Raw genomic sequence first — 14,505 nt, 5'->3', positions numbered from 1 at the left:
CCTGAAAGGGACATGCTGAAGTGGTCTGTTCTAGTGAAGTCCATCTTTCTGGCTTGCAAACAGTTGCCCCCTCACCGTGTGCTCCCAAGGCCTTAGCTCTGTGTGTGTGTCCTTGGAGAGAGTGAGAGAAGACTCTCTAACACAGCTTCTGATAAAGGCACCATCTCATTAATGCAAGGGACCACATCTATCCCTAATAACAGTCCCCCAAAGCATACCTGAAATAGTGTCACATTATGGGTTAGGAGTCCACACATAAATTTGGGGCAAAGGAACAAACACTCAACCAATGAAAAATGAATGAATATCTCAAGTGAGCAGTGAACTATCACTGACAAAAATTCATGTAGAGATTTTGGAGAGGATGGTAGTAATGTCTCAGTTTCTCTTCCCAGTACTGATCTTTCTAGGTTCTCACAATGGCTATATGGGCTGAGAGAACCATCATCCTAGCAGAGAACAAATATCTAATGTATCCAGTACACAAGAATAGTCAGAGAGGTTGGAGGAGTGTTCAGCAGAATCACACCTGAAGCTGGAGCACCTTAAAATGAAATTCATTTAAATAATACCAATCATTTTTCTTTTATAAAGAAGCAAATCTGGTTGTATCACTCATGACTTTCCTCCCCAAAGATGAGAAGCCAGGAAAGAAGCCAGGATTGAATGCCCATTGACTTTTTTGTAGTGTGAGAGATTTCCTCAGCCAGGGCTAAGGGTTGACTAACTCTTAGTTCAGACACATCATCCATCCCTACCAGTGGGATTGTCACAAAAGGAGCAGCCAGAAGATGGAGGGAGATCAGAATTCTAGGTGACATTGCATCTGACCCCCAAGAGGGAGACTTCCTCATTTTTGTTTCTTGGGCTTGGAACTGGATTGGGACTGCTTTTGTAAAGCCTCTTTGTGAGAGACTCTAGAAGCTGGAATTTAATTTGTAAAGTTTCCAGAGGGGTCTTTATTCCTCAGGGTGTCAGGACAACTCTCAAGCCACAGGAGGGTCTCTCACTTATTTCCACTTCAAAGGAGGCATTTATACTAATCCTTCTTATTACAGAATCCAACTACACCTTCTGTAGGGATGATTAATTAGGAGGCATTTTAGGCTTAGTGTATGTGTGTGTGTGTGTCTGTGTCTGTGTGTGTGCACGCGCGTGTGCAAGCACGCGTGTGTATGTTGCTCTTGTTATTGTTCTCTAATATATCATATGCACTCATTTCAACCCTAAATATAAATGTTCTCTCTGGGAAAAAAAAGAGGTACAAACAAAAATGTTTTGAAAAGTAATCATTTGTTTAAAAAATGGAAATTGGGCTTCTGTGTCATAAGGAATGTATGCGCATAATGGTGAAATTTAACACTGGTAAATGATCTGACTACCTCAAAGTGAAGTTTCTGCCTTCCTACAGTGGCCTTTAACCCTGCCCTTTCCTCCAATCTGAGAAGAGCTGATGTTGATGGAACATATAATGGCCCCTTTCCTGTGTAGTAAAGTCAGCAATAAAGCTTAGTAATTAAGGGTACCAGGGAGGCCCAGCCCAGCAGGCTAGTGGTGTGGCGAACACTTTTAGAACTTCAAACAATATCAAAGTCACTGAGAAACGGGCCTAGCTCAGTTCTGGTTTGAATTAAGCCTCACTTCCACACGCACTTTTCAAATCCAAGCTCAAACAAGAAAGCCAAGGCCTTCTGGATTTCATTAGAGCCAATTATCTTATCTGTTTCATCTCAGGCCTGACCCTAAGGCTGGCAAACAGCTATTCAGTGCATTTGTGTGGTTGTTTGAGAAAGCCTCCAGTCAGCCAATGGCCTGAGGACCTGCTAATTAAAACACCGTTGCCCCCCTGCCTCTAGTGATTAAATATTTTCAAGCTTTTGTAAATAATTTTTCCATTCTTTGCCCCAAGCCTCAAAGGTCCAATACATGCAGTAATTTATTTAGTTTGTCAGAGAATACTGTTGGAAATAGGGTCATAATGGAACCTTTGGAAACTTTTATATGTCTTTGGCCTTCTGAAAGTGACAGTTTATAAACCAGCCAAATGTGTATACTGTTTCTGATGTAATTATGTCCTAATGGCCCTTCTCCTTTTGAAGTGATATAGTGTATAACAGGCTTACATTTTGTCAATAATCATATTTCCTTAAATGTCTACATGATATCTAGAGTCAGAATTTAATGAGATCATTTAAACCCTAGAAATTTTATCAAGGTGCATTGCCTTTTAGTGTTTTCCTTGAGGCTGCATCATAGCCATCCACTGACTTGGAAAGAAGGGGAGGACAGACAAATGGAATTTTTGCTTGCTTTCTGGGATCAGGACTTGTTAGGAAAAATGACATTTATTTTTTCCCAGATTCAACTTCTGAGAACTCAGTGAGAGATAAGGTGATGTAACTTTAGAAAATCACAAATTCAGGGAAAAGATGATTTAGAATAGAACGATTAATCTAGCAATATTTCCCAGTTCTACTTTATATTTAGAATAATCTATGTTAAAGAGTTATCTTGCAAGTAGATTATGGGGAAGAAGGAACGCTAAGGACTTCCTATCAAAATACATGTAACTCCAATTTTTCCTCCTCCTCCTCCTCCATCTCCTCCTCCTTTTCCTTCTCCTCCTCCTCTTCCTCCTCCTGGAACTAAATGCAGAGAATGGATGGACACACATAGACCGTCTCTCTCTTTCTCAGGGTGCACCCATTTTAGGCGTATAGCTCCTCTAGCCAATCCAATCATGTTTTATTGGAGGAAACTAAAAATGCAGTTTTGTTTGTTGTTGTTGTTGTTCTTGCTCTTTTTGAAGTATTACAAGAAAAGAAATTTCAGCAAGCTCATTAGCTTGCATCCAGTATACGCTAACACACCTATGAAAAAAGGGCCATGAGACGGAATGGCTCTGCCTCTGTTGTTTTTAAAATGACACTTTGGAATTATCCTAAATAATAGGCTTTTAATAAAAACATACACCAAAGGCAAACAATTAAACAATGCATAAAGCACCAGGGGGCAACCTCGTGGTTCAGTTACAGTCTGGAGCGCTTCCAAAGGAGAGCATGTGGGTATTTTACAAGGAACAATACACTTCTCTAAAGATATTATGAAACAACAAAATTTTAAATTGGGTCATATAAACCCTTCTAAAGAATTTTGTATTCAAGCCCTGACAATGGGATGATCTCTTTGTAATTTCTTTAAGTGCGGTAACTAAACCGAATTTTATATATCATTGCTATGTTTAAATAGTTTGTTGATTTTTTTTAGTCAACACTAGCAAATTAATGGGTTCTTTCATGTACAATAAATATGTTTCCTTCAAAAATGAAATTAAAATTAGTAAATACTTGGCAGACTTCAGTTCAATGAGTCATTTACATATTAATCTGTTACTCATGTGGTAAGCTGTATAGGCAAAATATTACCCACACTAGATTGTGTTTTTATCATCATTATTTTTTGAAGGTATGGATAACTTAAACTCAGGGTCAGGGCACTGTCCTTTACCTTTTTCATTCAAGGCTGGTGCTCTGCCCTTGAAGTATATCTCCACTTTCTGCTTTTTGCTGGTAAATTACAGATAAGAGTCTATTGGGCTTTTCTCACCAGGCTAGAATTAAATCAGATCCTTAAATCTCAGCCTCCTGACTAGGTAGAATCTTAGGCCTGAGCTACCACTGCCTGGCCTCAGATTACATTATTTCTGTATGGTCTCTTTTTTCACCTGCGGTGATATGATGTCATATGATAGAGAAAAAGACATATTATTACATGATTTCTTCAATGATATTTACATCATGGAAATCTTTAACATAAAAGTGAATTAAAATGTCAGAAATGTGTGGAAAGGAGAAAAGTTGCTCATGAAACAAAATGAGAAACCCAGAAAAGCAAATCTAATTTCTAAAAGACATTTTCTAAAACCGAAGGTAGAGTTGAATGAGTGCTCTTTTTGGGTTATAAAACTATTAAAGTATAAATATATGTTCTCTTCTTGTTCTTCTTTTAAAGTAAACTTCCATTTATTTACCTTTTTCTACCATTCCATTAAAATACTTAGGTGTTTTTGAAATTCAGACCATTTCAGTAACACCAATATTGCTTTGAATTCAAAAAGTTATGCACCAACTAAAATTTACATCCTAAGTGGACCACCATTTTATTTTAATTGAAATGGTATGTGTCTTCAAGGGGAAGGTAATATGCAAATATTATTTTCGTTATGGCTGTTTCCAAAATGTTCTGAATCACAAAATATACTCAACCTGAGATGTGAAGCGAGTTAAAATTCTGCTAAGCTTGAAAGTTGACTCCATCATTGATCTGTCCTCATCTATCTCATATTGTGAAAGATGAACTGCACGTTGGTAACGTTACTTTGCTAGCTTTCCCATACAGTTCATAAGCTCACTGTCCTTCATATGGTTTAAGATCAGTTCTATTCATAATAGATGTTTAGACAAGCAATACCCATGGCTGTAGTGCCCACAAGAAAGATGGGCAGATTTATACCAGATACAATGATAAGTCCTTACCCTTCTAGAAGAATGCCAGAGGACTTTAAATGCCTGCATAAATGAGAACAGATGTTGATTTATAAGTTTCATCTACAAGACATCAAATTATGGGATGAAATATGGAAAATAGAGTCTATCATCCAGATGTTTTATGCAGTACAAAGGTCTGAGCTTCTCTCCTCTGTGAAGGTCCTGCCCACAGAAAACATAGGAACTGTAATCCTATCCCTTAGAAGTTGCATCTGATCAGACTTTGGTCTGAATATAATTTTCATGAGAATAATCCCTCAGCCTGGAAAAGTCAATGGGTAAATTCCCACTAGTAAGCCAAAATGCTTATCTAGTTCTCAAAAAGGGAACTACAAACTTTTATTTATGGTATATGAATAACAGCCAATCTCTTTTTCCTATATTATTTCTTTTCTCTATAAATAAACTTCAGAAAGAGAAGAGCACTGTTCACTTTGGAGAAACAAGTACACAAAGACTCAAAGACAAAGAAATTATTTTAGCTGTCCAATAAAATAGAGGATAATAAATAAAGCAAAATCATCAAGTGCTAATTAGGAGTATGAAAACCCCAAACTACTTCTGGCTCCATAATTTCCAAAGTATATTTTTGTTCCATTCTGGCTATGTCCTATTATAAATAAGTACTCAAAAAATCCACAATTACTGATAAAATTATTGTAATAGTATGAATATTTGGACATCTAAAAATTCTTCAGTTTCTAGCCTTAAAATTTTCTCAATAACATCTCATGGAAAGATTTAGTTTCTGAGGGCATTGCACATATGTTGAGATAAATTTGTTCAAGGCAAGGGTTTATTTTCATTGTTTCATCTTGAAAACTAAAAAATATCATTTTGCTGGGAGTTGTGGCTCATTCTGTAATCTTAGCTACTCAGGAGGTTGAGATCTGAGGATCATGGTTCAAAGCCAGCCCAGGTACTGAAGTCCATGAGACTCTTATCTCCAATTAGCCACCAGAAAACTGGAAGTGGAGCTGTGGCTCAAGGGCTAGGGCAGTTTCGTTGAGCTGAAGAGCCCAGGTACAATGGCCAGGCCCAGAGTTTTAGCCCCACTACTGACAAAAAATAAAATCATTTTACACAATTAAACTTTCTCTTGGAAAGATCTGCAAGAGAAAGTAGCTAATTAAATATAGCTTTCTTATTTAATTATTCCTCATTACTTAGAAAAGCATATACATCCCTAGAAAGTTTTGGTTTTAGAAATATTCTAAGGCTGAGGAGAAAATATCATTCAATTTTTTACAGTTTATCTGAATTTTTTAAATAATAAAAAAATAGATTGTAGCATTTTGAATTGCTTCAGGTATTTCTCCTTTGCAGACATCCTTCATATTTTAAAACTTTAGACATTTCATGATACTTTGTGGACTGTTTACCTGAGCTCTGTTCTGTCAAATAATATCATATCTCTTTGACGCTCAGTTCAAAAATCAAGTTTGTAGGTTTCCTGAAGAGGACAGGTGTGCATAAGATCAATTTACTCGCAGGGTCAAGGAGCAGAAATGCTAAGGGTATCTAGACACACACACCTACAGAAATTGTAATTTTTTGATGAAAATTGGTACAATATGCTGCACAGATGAGAGAAGAAAAATGTTCTTGAACTATGTTTATTCCTGGAGCTTAAAAGTCTATCGGGCTGACAGCTTTCTAAAAATTATTCCTGTAGACCTTTTCCTGGTGACCTGTTTCAATCAAATTTCTTGAACTATCTCAATATGCCAAAGAGGGAGAACAGAATACAGACAATAAAATATAATTGTAGCTCACACCAGACAAATTGAAATGCACTGCTCTTTACTGAAATAAAGTATTAATAGATGAAAGCCATTGTTCCCAAGATTGACAAGTTCAGATTTGAAGCCCACATCTTATTTATTAGATAAATCTTCCAGGAAGAGAAAACATGGATTTGATTTGTGAGCTATGATAAATGGTCTGGGAAGATGATGGTGGGACCAATTTGATATGTACTGTATTTCATATTGGGAAATTGTTTCGAGGAATGCTACTATCATTCTGAAAATGTCTTGGGCATCCTTGGAAAAGAACACACTACCATGCGCAAATATATCTGTTTGTCATTAATGATTAAAAATCTTGTGTTAGGCTGGAAAGCATCTAACACAGCTTTTGTAGACAAAAGAAGATCCCACACATCATTTGACAGTAGTATGATTTTTAGATGACAACAAATTCATTATTTCAAATGGGATCTGAAAGTTCATCTATCGCTCTATATTCTATTAAAACTTAATTTAGCAACTCTTAAAGTACCACTACATATCTCTTATTTTAAAATACCCAGATGTGTTCATAGAAAGCAAATATCTCTTTGTACAAGATGGAAAACTTTACTTCCCCTTGTCAAGAGACTATGAAGAGGGAAGAAAAGGTAGTGCCAGGACTTAATTTAATAAGCTTTTACTATCTCGGATACAATGAAAGACACAGAAGTAGTTTGGAGATATGTAATTTGTGGAATGAGAGAAATAATCCAGGACGTAAGCTTTTATTTAAAAATAATGTCATCAGACTAGAAGTCCAAGGAAAATGTCTGATGTGCTAAAAACTGAATTTGCAATGAATGTCTCAGTAAATTATTGTTTTCTCAACCCTACTCTGAGAAAGGAGCTAGAGTTTATAGTTTGGAACCATTAGTATTGTCTGATATCCTCACCAATGAATTTCTGATCATTGTTTACCATCTGGATTGTATCAGGAAATCTACCAAATTTCAAGTCTTGATATTCTCATATGAAATATGAATACTTAATGTAAGCACATCTGAAGTTTTTCTTTTAAATAAGCAATTAGCAAAAGTTTTTTATAACATAAGTAAATATTCTGTATTGCTGTTATTATTATCAATATGTATGGTTATTTTTTCCAGTGATATTATTTGCCATTCAACTAACATGAAATTATATTAAAATGGAACAAAAATAAGAGAATGCTGGAATTTGACCTAGTGGTATAGTGCTTGCCTTGTATGTAGGAAGACCTAGGTTCAATTCCTCGGTAGCACATACATAGAAAAAGCTGGAAATGGTGCTGTTGCTCAAGTGGCAGAATTCTAGATTTGAGAAAGCCCAAGAATAATGCTTGGGCCCTGAGTTCAAGCCCAGGGACTGGCAAAAAAATTGTGTGGAGAAATAAAACAGCACTGACTTGGTAGTCTTTGCCGGAAGAGAGAAATTATTTATATTTTACATCATTTCTAACATAGAAATGAGAAACCTGTCACCTAACAAGAATAGCTCAAATTTACTTCTCAAAAATTAATGGTAAAGATGACATATATGACAAAATAGCAATGAGAAAGAATAAGCTATTTTACTTAGTAATGTTCCTTGCCCACAATTATCTACTATAATTCTCTGGTAAACACAAATTCTAAAAAACAGTCTAGGTTGATCATTATTGACTAGTCTGAGAATCACTTGCTCAGTGTATATAACAGTAAAAACCCTAAGGAAAGCCCTATTCTATCCTATCCCATTCTACTCAGCTTTTGAGTTAAACAAGCTGCTTTTCTTCTTTCTTTCTTTCTTTTGTTATCACTAGTAGGAGAACTTTGAGAAGCTATAACTTCTATTTCAAAGACCCTGTCAGGAACAGAATGAGGGATGGAATGAATACATATGATATCTTATGAAGCTTCTAATCAAAGTTTTATCTCAATAGAGTTAAATTTTGCACATTAAAGAAAGAGCTACAAACCCAAAACAAGGGAGAGACCCAAGCTGCATTACCTATTTATATGTGTTCAAATGGTTCAGCTGCTTAACTACATGGCCAAATCACTACACTTCTAAGAGTTAGGCCTACTTGTAGGGCCAATTACTTCAGCAAAGTCTATACTAATAAATACAACCTGTTTTAATAAAAGAGATACTTTGTAGTGAAAAAGTAGGGGCAGCTTATAATACCATCAAAATTCCTGAATTAAAACAATTAATTTCTGTGAATAGAATGCTATCTAAAATCCCTTTTCAATTGGCACTGGTGAGTCAATGAAATAAACCCTTGAATCACATGCCACATTTTGTCCTGATGAACATCTCTGAAGAGCTGACTCTTACAAATCATTTGACTTGAAAATCCTCCTCCATGACAAATGATCATTAAAGCAGCTACAGAAGGAAACATGTGGTCTGGGTGAGATGATATTTTTCCTTCAGTCAGATCTTCTTTGCATTTGAACCAACCAGCCACTCTTTAACACTTTCTTAGGTAGACCTCCTGACTGTCAAATGTATCATCTATTATTTCATCAAAACCTCCCAGATTGAACAGGCCAGCACAATCCTCTCTCACTTGGTAGTATCCATGAAGATATTCTACCATAGTTAGTAAAATTGGAAATGTACAAGCACCTTATACATAATGGTGTGTAAATCCTTGCCAAAAACCTATGTCACACCAATCTGTACACCTTTTGTATATATGTAAGTCCATGTATGTATGTATGTATGTATGTATGTATGTATGTATGTATGTATTTATGTAGTGTTGGGGATCAAATACAGGTTCTCTTGTATAGTAGGAAAGCTCTGATGTACAACCTTATCTGACTGTAGAGTACTTTGAATCACCCCTAACTGATAATACATAAAACTACATACTGCAATGTAAATGATATGCAAATCATTATTATTACATTTTTATATTCTGTACAGATTCTATACTTTCCCCAAATATTTTCTATCTATGGTTGTGTGCATCTGTGGATATGGTCAGCATTTATCTATGTTACACCTTTGAAAATGATTGTCATTCTTTAATTCATTCATTAGTATATTTACTCATTCATTCATTTGCTCAACAAAATAGGCAGAATTGCAAGGAGTAGTGCTATGCTAATTCTGCACTAGGAAATGCTACGTCATATCAACACTTGAAGATTTTTTTCTATTTAATATAGAGGCATAAGATAAGCATTGTCTCAATGGTCTTATATAAAACAATCACTTTAATATTTAGTTAATGGTTAAAGCATTGAATTTTAGGGTAAAAAAGCAATGTGCCTATTCTGATTTCAGGACTATGAAGAATTTAGAAACACTGAAAGAACATTCTGAAATGATTGTGATAGAGACTGCTTAGCAGGCATTCAGCAAAACATCTGTCAAAAGATGAGAAGGCATCTGGGAATCATACAGTCCTAAAAATGAATGTTCAAAGTTCTTTGTAAATCATACTGCTTGAGAGACCAATGATTCTTCAAGGCTTTTCTACTTTCCCTTATACCCATAACTCTCCAATGCTCATACTGTAGTCAGAATCTTCTCCCACTCATCAGGTGCAATTCTCTCATTGTGCACTAGTCATTTGTGGGTTGAGATGAGAGGCACCTGGGAAGCAAAGGTCTTACAGTATGGTATAGTTTATTCTGCCTTACCACTCCTTGTACCAAACTGAAGAAAAGTAGCAAAGTGGCATATATAAACCAACTTCCTATCTAATCTCTTCTAATTAGTATTGCTGTGATGGACAGAAAGCACTTAAGAATTACTAAAAAAATCGAATCTAGGATTTGACATATAAGATCCCAATAAAAACAGTCATAATTATAAAATGGTAGCCTTGGAAACATATCTTAGTTGAGCATAAAAGAAATCTGATATTGCTATTTTTAAAACTCATGAAAAGTCTTAAGTATACCCTTCAATTATTTCAGGGATATGATAACTGTTTGGAAGGAAGAAAGAAGCCATCTGAAATAATTTAGGTATAATTTTAAATATAATGGATATTCCATTATTTCTTTTAATCATCTTTCAGTCTCATAGCAAAATAAAAATGTTGGTTTGCATAATTTTCATTTTTCCACTGTAAAAGTACATGATTGGAGTCACAAGGGTGCTGCATAGGACACATTTTGGCTGGGAAAATCTGCAGCCATTTTCCTTCTCATCATGCTTATACTTTCACAGTGAATAAAGCTGTCCACCCAAAGAGGCTGATATCACTGTCTAGAGACACTTACAAACTAAGAAAAGCAAAAAGGCAGTTTACAAGCTGCAACCTCTCCATTTCCCATACCTACACACCAATGGCCAAAATTTTTCTACTTAAATGTCAGGAAATCGGATTTTGTTAAGAAAGTTAAAGGTGCTAGCTAATTTTCTTCCACTACGATGACATAATCAAGTATTAACATGAGATAATCACATTACATGGAGGAAAAGTTTACTTCAGTGCATGGTACGTTGGTCTTACGGTGAGGCAAGACATCCTGGTCACTAGTGTGAGATGAAGGGGACGTTTCACCTCACAGGGGCTGGGGTAAAATGAGAGAATTGGAGGGACCTATGGCCAAATATCCCATTCAGTGGCATGATCACAATTATCTATCTTCTTTCCACTGAGATTCTACCTCATCAGATTTCAACCCTATCCCTTGGGACTGAGCCATAACACATGAGCCTTTGGGATGCTACGAACCACAGCAATACAGTTACATAATAGTACACCCAAAGCTATATGAATCTGACTGACTAAAGCCAAAATTTGCAAAAGAAGACAGATAATGATAGATAGATGACAGATAGACAGACAGACAGATGGGCATACTTTAATGATGTGTCCACTTTTATTCCCCAATCTCATCTTCCTGTCTTGTAGGCAACAAAGAGAAATCATTTCATGATAACATGCTATTCACAGGCTATTCTATCCATTTCGTACCCAACATCCCCTACTCCAATTCCATTTTCCTGTTTACAAACTCCTATTCGTATTCAAAAGCAGAAGTTGAAGAACATTTGATGAAGACTTCCCTGTAAAACTTCCCGAATGTTAATTTCTCTCTCTCTCTCTCTCTTCCCCGTTGGTCCTGCGACTTGAAGTCTGGGCGTGGCCTTGTCCTTGAGCTCTTCAACTCAAGGCTACTGCCCTATCCCTTGAGCCACCACACCACTTCCGGTTTTCTGGTGATTAATTGGAGATAACAGCCTCATAGTCTTTAGTGAGATCTTCAGATCTCACCCTGAGTAGTTAGGATTACAGGTGGGAACAGTAAGCAAACATTTTTTTTTTATCCTCCCTGAGAGAAAAGACGTCTGAATTACAAGCTCTCACCAGAGTGCCTGGAATGTGCAATGAATATGTGCAATGAATGTTTGATAATCAGACAAAGTAATCATATGGGTAAAATTTGTATTTCATAAATGTATTTAATTTTTGCAAGAATTATAGCTATTTATAGTTTTCCCCTCCAAACAGAAATGTGAGGAAATTCCACGTTTTATTTTAAATATCAAGTTGAATATATTAATTGAAAATATGGAGGGAAGGAAATTGGGGACAAAAAAAAAACATGAAAAAGGGTATCAATATGTGAGAAGTAATGCACATACTACTTGGCAAATGTATCTGTAACCCCTCTATACATTACCATAAAAATAAAAAGAAGAGAAAAGAAAATATGTTTTGAAGTCAACAGATGTGATGACACATACATGTGATCCCAGGAACTCTGGAACTGGAGATTCGGAAGATCATAGTCTAAAATTAGACCCCCCCCCCAATATACGATCTCATCAAGAAAATATTTACATCAAAAATAAGAGGTGGGTGTGTGGCTCAAGTGATTGAATGTCTGCCTAGCAAACATAGGACACTATGTTTAGATATAAATGCCACCATAAATAAATAAATAGTAAAATTTTAATATTTTTCTATAATAAAACCATACTAAAATATAATAAAAATTAGCAATACACTTTAATAAAATTAGGAGTACAATTTTTAAAGAAATAGTCATTTTATGGCATTTTTCTGGTCCTTTTACTTGACAAGAAAACTTCTTCAAGTAAGAAAATAAAGTGTACATGATACAAGAGAACAGAAATGCACAAAATTTAATTTGATTTACTGAAACATTATCCCATTATTTCCCTATGTCTTAAATACATATCAACAAAAATTTCTTCCTGGAAATTTATAGGTGGCAAATCTCAAACTCTGAATATCTCCTAATTATTTTTTCCTGACGTTGTTCTTGCTTTCATTGTAACAAAACATTCAATAAATTATGGGTTTCTGACAGGTAAAAATGTTGCTAATATCCTGCAGGTAGAACAAATATTGACATAATCTGGTATTTCTCCTTAAAGCAGAGAACTTTCCAAACATATATATATATATATATATACACTTATATAATTTGAGAAAGAAATATCACTTCTAAATTCCATTTTAAAAAAGAAAAAGCTTTCTATTTCTTGTTAAAAGTAATTTTTAATGTTCTTTACTTAGAAACAAAAAAGAAGAAAGAGCGTCAAATCTAGCAGGGGTACTTTTCATATATTCTTAAAGAATCTAAAAGCAACTAGTTGATTGGCTAATGCTTTAATATAAAGGGAGAAATTGCACAATCCATTCCCTCTACCAGCAGATGTGTTAGCCAAGGATGAAGTGTTTAAGTTGAACTAACCCCTAAGCACCAGGCATGTGCTGCATGTGCAGTGGAAGGAAGGGATTCATTGATCCAGCATGGGAAGCTGGGAAGCTGGGAAGTGACTGTTCAAGTAAACTTAAGAAGGTACTGAAGGACTTTTCAGAGCATGTGTTATGCTAAGATCTATTTTAAGTCACATCATAGAATATTGGCAGAATTTTCCAAACAGAAAAAAGTCCCTTCTCCCCCTCCCTGACCCCCCTCTCCTTTAAAAAAAAATGAGGAAAGGATCAAGAATATCTGGGCCCCAGGCCAATATACCTGCATGAAAACAACTCGCTCTTGACATACCACTTATACAAATTCCTGTGTGGCTCTATAGCAAAACTTGGCATTGCTTAGACTTGGACATTTCCCCTTCACCTTTGGAGTTTCAGACAGTGCAGTTCCCTAAGCTGCCACTTGCAGAGGGGAAGGTACCAACCTGAACGCTTCCAAGTACTCCACATCTCCCATAGGAGGATCAAGTCCACCTGTCCAGGCAATATTTATATTATACCCTTCTCCGAGGCCTGTTCCAACCTGAGAAGAGAAAAGCACACCACCGTGGGTAGACAAGAGGGCCACAGGAAGTAAAGCAAGAAGAGAAGGAAACAATCCCATGGGAAGTCTTGACAGAAGCATCAAACACTGCATCAAGTCAGCTCAACCTTGCTTGACAACTCCTGCTCTGGGTTATGCACTTGTACTGCACTGGTTCTTGGTCCTGGGGGACAATCGAGTAATCTCATGTAATTTAAAACACCAGCAAAGGACAAGAAAATTAGGGGTAATCATGCAATGCAATTACCTGCAAGATACAAATAAAAGTGGGACTCTAAAGAAATAAACCGAACCTCATTTGGGGCTCCACTGCCGGGGAAAAAGTTCCCTTCATCATAGCGGTGGAGTGAAATGTACAGGATGCTGGGGTCACCATAAAAGGCCTGCTGTGTACCGTTTCCATGGTGCACATCCTACAGAGAAAAGAAAACAGATGACAAATACAGTCCCGTCTAACTGATGCGGAGACAACATTTCTGATTTTGAGCTGCCTGTCTTCCTAACCTTTCCCTCCTTCTCATGGTTTGTCTTCTCACTTGTTCCTCTTTTTCTTTTCCCCCTTCAGCCTTCTCCCACACCACCCCCCTTTACTTCCTGAACTTTCAGGCAAATTACGCTTTAATGCACTCATTTTTTAAACTGGCTTCTAAAAATCAGGAAACCACAGCGAGCATGCCCTGGAGACACCAGATGAGCAGTCATTGAGAAAGCCCAGTCCTTTGGTACAATTAGATATTTATACACCGGCTCTTTGTACTCTTTTGCTTCAGTGATGGAATCTCGCATCCTGTTTTATGGAGGAATTTTATGACTTATTAACTGCCAACAGTTCATAACCCCTCAGGCTTAATTAACTAGCCTCATTGGCCTCTGGAAAAAAAAAAAGACTAATGTTTAAACTCCAAACCAGTCTTTTGCAGAAGGATCTATGGCTTACAGAGC

The 14,505-nt window shown here is 36.3% G+C and overlaps 1 protein-coding gene across 1 annotated transcript in view; it reads right to left on the bottom strand.

Moving 5' to 3' along the window:
* LOC150063042 (histone deacetylase 9-like) overlaps positions 1 to 14,505 on the bottom strand; it is an 89,644-nt gene that overhangs the window by 25,267 nt on the left and 49,872 nt on the right. The window contains exons 6-7 of the mRNA XM_090333626.1: positions 13,857 to 13,976; positions 13,445 to 13,542 (exon numbers count right to left, since the gene is read on the bottom strand). Coding sequence (XP_090189752.1) covers positions 13,445 to 13,542; positions 13,857 to 13,976 — 218 coding nt within the window. The remainder of the gene's footprint in view (positions 1 to 13,444; positions 13,543 to 13,856; positions 13,977 to 14,505) is intronic.

Source organism: Megascapheus bottae, chromosome 5 (genome assembly GCF_031878675.1).
Source record: "Megascapheus bottae isolate mThoBot1 chromosome 5, mThoBot2.hap1, whole genome shotgun sequence".
Taxonomy (NCBI): Eukaryota; Metazoa; Chordata; class Mammalia; order Rodentia; family Geomyidae; genus Megascapheus; species Megascapheus bottae.
Note: the sequence above shows the minus strand (reverse complement) of the source record. Positions and strands in the feature narration are given on the sequence as shown.